General features: G+C 41.8%; 1 protein-coding gene across 1 annotated transcript in view; it reads right to left on the reverse strand.

Annotated features, from left to right (window-relative positions):
- Nucleotides 1–4,565: 4,565 nt before the first annotated feature.
- npy1r (neuropeptide Y receptor Y1) overlaps nt 4,566–6,543 on the reverse strand; it is a 4,780-nt gene continuing 2,802 nt past the window's right edge. The window contains exon 2 of the mRNA XM_063219842.1: nt 4,566–6,049. Coding sequence (XP_063075912.1) covers nt 5,642–6,049 — 408 coding nt within the window. The 3' untranslated portion in view covers nt 4,566–5,641. The remainder of the gene's footprint in view (nt 6,050–6,543) is intronic.

Here is a 6,543-nt window from a genome sequence, read left to right on the forward strand (position 1 = left end):
AGTAATGATGAATTTCCTGAATTTCCCCCTGGGGATCAATAAAGTTACTCTACTACTCTACTCTACTCTACTCTACTATTGTTGAAGCTGATATCGGCATTGTCGCTTTCCCCCTCACATTCTCGCCGCAATGGCCCATGACCAACCATTTTTACTGCGTCACAGTCCAAGTTAACTAGAACTTCGTTTGCAGTCATTAATCCACGTCTTGTTAAGTATATTAGGCTACTAGACTATTCGCCAGCACGCTGTCAATTAAACATGGCGTTAGCGCTGCAGAATGCCTGTTATGGCAACGAGGCAACCTTGTTCTGCGCTTCTACAGTGTAGGAAGAAGGAAGGTGTGTAATGCCCTATCCAACATTTCGCTCTCATTTTTCCCGAACGAATATGCGCCTCGCGCCATGCTCACGTCTCCCTGTTCTCCCCAATCGCCCTCTCCTCCCCCACAAAGGCACTTGTATGCTGTTCATGCCTCTTCAAAGAGATTACGTTCACCGTCCAGGTCATAGATTGTGGCCAAACAAATTTCTGTTTCTATGTTAATTTGGATAACAGGGTTACATCCCAGTTCTCCAGTGCTGGCGTCGTGTAGCTCTAACGTGTAATTTCCAAGCAGCGGTAATTGCGACTCCAAACTCCCCCAAAATACCAAACAAAGCATGTAGTTCGAACTGTGAGAAACATAAGATAAAGCGGTGTCGACACCACGAGATACAAGGTTCGCGCGCGAGAGGGAACATGCTTTTTATCCACGGGAGCCGACCCATGCATGTCTTGCGCTGCTCAGCAGTAGGCCTAGCTTGCAACCTCTACCTCGCATTACATAAACTTCACGAGAGGCTGCATTAAAGATTGCGTTTGAACTGATGTGGCTGACATGATAGTGTGTCAAGTTTTAAAACTTTCAAGGAACAGGTATGGCATTATCTTACCATTTGACACATGGGACACTGCTACTCTGCTTTCAGCTGGCTGAGGCGGTATTCCATGAATCAAAAATAGCCCTGATGTCCTTAGAAATGTTTCGATTCAAGTCATCGGACAACAAGCAGTGAGTTTCGGGGCGCATTGCTTGTTTATAGCCCTCAAGCGCAAGCTTCGCGGGAAGCAGTGTTGCTTACGCTTAGTTTCTTCAAAGTTTTTTCCAATAGCCATGAAGTATTCCTCATCTCGCGCCTTGACCAATTATTTGACAATTTTGGTCGTTTGTCTCTTTGCAAGACTGTCATGAATAGGCTATAGGCTAAATTATTTCTCTTTGGAACCATTCACCCAGCATCTAAAGTAGGCAACCGGCGGAGCTCTTTTGATGGATGCAAGACCAAGTGTCCTCTGCTCGCCTATTTTCGATTGCATGCTGGAAGACTAAGACATGTATAAACGTGTCTTTTTGTATTGATTCTAATACTCAACCGATGATGGCTGGTCAATGCAAAGAATGTTACCGAGAGGTTACTCTTTCTAGACTGAGAAGCGCGAGCTTAACATGCATTTTCAGCGCGTGGAGTTGTGGTCGTGAAATATATATCAAGATATCAAGCCATAGCGTACGGACACATCCTGGGTTGGGGGGAACTTAAAAGCAGGCCATATTCGTAACGTTTACCTCGCCACATATCCATCATAACGTGCTTTTGTCCGCGATGGTGGAAATTATTCACAAGGCTGCACTTTGAAGTGACTGACTCGCAAGTATAATGTGTGGGAGCGGAACATACTGTAACAGCCTTCGGGGGCTGAAGGCAAGCGCATTCATAAAGGAAAGGGAAAGCAAAATGGATAGGTGTACTCTTTTATAAAACAACAGATTAAGTCCTGTGGTTCGGTTATGTCAGCAGTGTGTGTTTTTTTAGGCTATTTCAACTGCTTAAATAGCCTAGTTCAACAATCAATGTCCATCACCATTTAGCTAACCATTTAGACAGCTTGGTTCTCACTGAATTTCTGTCGTAAGCGAGGGGCGAGAGAGCGAGAGCTTCACGTGTGTAGCCTACAGACGCGTGTTGCACATCAGAGCGCCCCACCACACACACTTCCTACAACATTGATAGAAAATATTTGTTGATCACAGTGCAAACTTCCATAGCCTACCCTATTAAGAATGCAAAATGAGTTGGGCTGAGAGGGAGATAAATTAACTTCCGCGATGGTTTAAAATGTAGGCGATGTTTGTTCTGGAGACTCGCAAATGGTTGCCGCTGTTGCCGCTGGTCACCGCGTCCAGACCAGCCGCGTCCGGCCGCATCTTGCCGCCAATGGCACCGCTTAGGACAATGACGTGATTCAAACAAAGAATGTGGGCGGGCTGTTGCATTCTGAAAACAAGGGTTGGACTTCGACTTTTTTTTTAGACCCAACATGGCGAGTCACGCCAAGTCATTGAAAGTTACAACTGTCAAGTCCAAGTCGAGTCCCGAGTCAAAGGCGTGCAAGTCGAGTCGAGTCGCAAGTCTTTTCTGATCTTGAAATTTCAAGTCGCAAGTCTTCACACCGCTGACTCGAGTCAGACTCGAGTCCAAGTCACTGGACTCGAGTCCACATGTCTGGCAGATAGTATATTGATTATTAATAACACGACACGTAGACTGTCCATCTTGTTTTGTCGGTCAATGCTATATTCTCACGCGCGATAAAGTCTATTTTTCTTTTGACACAAACATTCTAAAAGAGCGACGCAGTGGATGGAAAACGACCAAGCGCGACAGAAATATGTGGATTAACGAGAGGCATTGTGACGTAGCTTCAATGCGCTTCAAGTACTTTTTTGATGGAAAACGGTTCTGGTGCGACTTTTCTCGCTTTAAATAAAATCGACACAAGGTACAAGTCGCTTCAGAATTGGATGGAAAAAGGATTATTGATTTACCTTTGAGCTGATTAACTGATCGATCACACCACCTGGCATTAAACACCCAACTAATATTTAAATAAGAATTATAAGCAGCATTTCACTGTAACTGTTTATGATCGTACCCACAGAAACAGGTCAACTGACTGATTGTACCAATAAAGGAAATCTTCTCTTCCTTTTTTGATCAACTTTGTATCCCTCTATTCTCCTGAAAATTTAATAACAATGGTGCACAAATGTGTATAATGTAATCTCAGAATGTTTGAGACTAGGTGTGGTTGATACCAGCTTCTTTGTAGTACAGCTGTAGAGGTCGAGAGACTTGCTTTGTCTACTACTGTCTCAAAATAAAGTTTAAAGTTTTTTTTGGTCAACTAGTGCACAATGTTTCCACTCATTTGTTCCACTCCAGCAATACCTTTCTTTAGAAATGTGTACATTACAGCGGGCATACAGACAACAAATATTTAGGCTGTGGTTTGCATGCATGCATGTGTCTGTGTGTGTGTGAACAATTATTGTTGGACTTGCCTTCAGTCAGTGAATTCTAGAGAATTATGGTACTAAACAAATAAAAAAGGTATAAAAGAACAGTCCTTAATTTTCATTAAAACAATTACCCAATATAATGCATACAGTACAGCACTGTATAATATACCAACGTGTTCAAATGAAAAACACTAATAAAACATCAGTTGTAAGATGAACAAAGACCAAAAAGAGCACAAACAATATCTGTTGGGCTGTGTAATAATGCACTGTTTTGGATGTGCACACCCAATTCTGTTCACATAAACTCAAGTAGAGGTTATCTCAGACTTAACATGTGTAAAAAGTAAGCCGCCCCGGCCACAGCTCTAGAAAAAGCAGCCTTGTCTAACCATCATAGGCACAATCTGTGCAGTGTGCTACTGACACCCCATCCATCTCTCTTTGGCTGAGAGGAGGTAACAGCGCTTGCACATATAACATTCAAGACCAGAGTTTAGTCTGTCCAAAGTGAAAGATGGCCTTAAACATCCTCTGTGTGATGAGGTCTCTTCACATGGTTTACCAGGCAGGCCTCTCACACAAGTGTTCCATTCTGAGGCTTGAGGCCTTCAGAAGAGCCGCTCTTTATTTACTGTTTCATATCAATGTGAATGACCTGTGTTTACACAGGATTCTACTCTGGCACACAGGCACAAAAAAAACTTCAACCCGGATAAGACTTGACAGAAAATCCTGGTTTACTTGCAATCGCATCTTATATTTTAATAGATGATAAAAGCTGTTAGATTTTCATTAGCAAGAAACTAACTGTGTTTTTCTTCATGAGAAACATTAGGCCCTACATCAACACACTTCAAAACTTTGTGGGCTGGCTCCTCTATACGTGGACAACATTGCCTATTAAAACCACAATGTGACATTTTGTCAATTTAAAATGTTCAGTACTGCTTTAAACCTTAAAAACAAGTAGCCTACACCATTTTTTTCACTAAATCTGCTCAGCAGACTTTCAGTCCACGGCATGCACATTAGCCTAACTCACTTCACGTTTTTTTGCAACAGTAAAGCTACTCTTTATCTACTTTGGGCTTGACTTGACAAATCATATTGACCAAAAACCTCTACAATGCCTACATATGCAAAACACTTATGTACCATCCTTTACTTCCATCTGTAAGTGATTATGACATTAATATTGGGGGTTTTGTTTTCTGTTTTTTTAATGCATTGTTGAGGTAGCAAGACAATTAAAGCTTAGCTATTTCAATAGTAAAAAGTACAAACATTTAAAAGAATAAAACACTGTAAACACAATACAAAACAATATGCTGCACATACAAAGTTATTAAAAACAGAATCTATTGTTTTCATTATGCAGTATTTTGTTCAGAAACAGCATCAGAAAACATTAGTGAAGCCAGTCTCCTACTTTCTGCCTTTAAAATGATGTCAGGTCCAGGTACAGTAGTGGAATTTTGTGATTGTGGACCAAAAAAAGTATGTGGATGCCATAATACATACTCTATGACGGGGAGTGAGACTTAAACTCCTTTACACCAACCCTTCCCACCAAAAGGCAAGCCAATCGGTGTGTCTACAATGTGACAGCCATTAACATTTTGGGAACTCCTCTTTCGAATGGCCACTGACTGATTCCATGATGAAGCTTGACAGCTAAGCAATAGTCATGAGATCAGTCCAATCTTTTTGGACCATATTGTATTACACTTTACATTCAGCAAACTAATAAGAAATATAATATATTCCTCTAAAAACGAAATATGTACTAGGTTTGCTTTCAAACTTGTTTTTGTCTTTACACACACACACATAGGCACGCACACATTTGCACGCACACACATTTCATGGAGGCATGCACACACACATCTTACATACAAAGACATGATGACAGACATGAATCAGACAGCACAAATTATCAATGCCATTGACTGCTGGTGGCATTTACTGTAACTGAATAAATTCACCATGAACTTCAGACCTAACCAGAGACAGGAATAATGCTTGTCTGACAAGCACTTTGACTGACTGATACATGTTCATTCTGCGGAAGAATAACACTATGGAGTAATATTTTCAATGATTCAATGATTGGAGCACATACAGTACATACTGTATATTCACCTGATATACAACCAATCTTATTACAAATCAAGTAACAGAGTCATTGCCGGATCAGAGTATAAATATTGAGTTTACAAACAAAACAATGTAGAGAAACACAAAAGGATATAGCTTCACATAAACAGTCATCCAACGCTTTAGGTGTAGGTAACATTAGATGTCAAGGCTGCTGAGTTTAAAAGAGGTACGCGAGACCTCTGTATGCATGGTTGACATGGCCACCGTGTCATACTCTTCCTGCTGCCGGCGGCGACTCAAACGACAAAGTGGGAAGCCACGGATATCCTGCTGGAAGTTCCGGTTGAGGAAGCCATAGAATATGGGGTTGACCCCAGCTGAGGCCATGGCTAACAGGTGGCAAAGCGAGAAGAGGGGGTTGTGTGTGCAGTTCATCACGGCCTCGTGGTACCAGTCGTGGATGGCATTGAAAACATTGAGTGGTAGCCAGCAGACGGCGAAGGCCACCACGATGCTGAAGAGCATGATGTTGATGCGCCGCACCTCGCCACTGCGCTGCCGACCCTCACGCATGCAGTGGCGCCTTCGCAGCCGGATGTAGATCTGCAACACACATACACAGAGAGACACAAGACACACACACACAGATGATTCAATAATGTGGAAAGACATTGCCTTATTTACCTGAGAAGAATTCTATGTGTTTTGGATGAATATAAGGTGATCCAATGTCTTTTAAGAACTAAAGCCAGAAACAACTTCACATCTGTATCAGTATGGATTCTAGGTGTAATGTGTGTACACTGTCTATGTCTACCGGTAATTGTCCACACCTAGAGTCTAGAGTCTGTGTCTGTCTGCATGGGAAAGTAAGAAACGCAATTTCAATTCTTTGTATGAACAGCGCATGTAAAGAAATTGACAATAAAACTGACTTGACTTGACTTGGATGACTAACCCTTTGTGTGTTTTTGTGTACTTTCACGGGGGCATCTACAAAATACCCAAACAGTCCGCCTCCACATTAAATGTAGGACTATTTATTCCCTTTCTCTTCCACTACATTTTCCTTTTTCTATTTGCCACTTCCTCTACCT

Source organism: Engraulis encrasicolus, chromosome 16 (assembly GCF_034702125.1).
Source record: "Engraulis encrasicolus isolate BLACKSEA-1 chromosome 16, IST_EnEncr_1.0, whole genome shotgun sequence".
Lineage (NCBI taxonomy): Eukaryota > Metazoa > Chordata > Actinopteri > Clupeiformes > Engraulidae > Engraulis > Engraulis encrasicolus.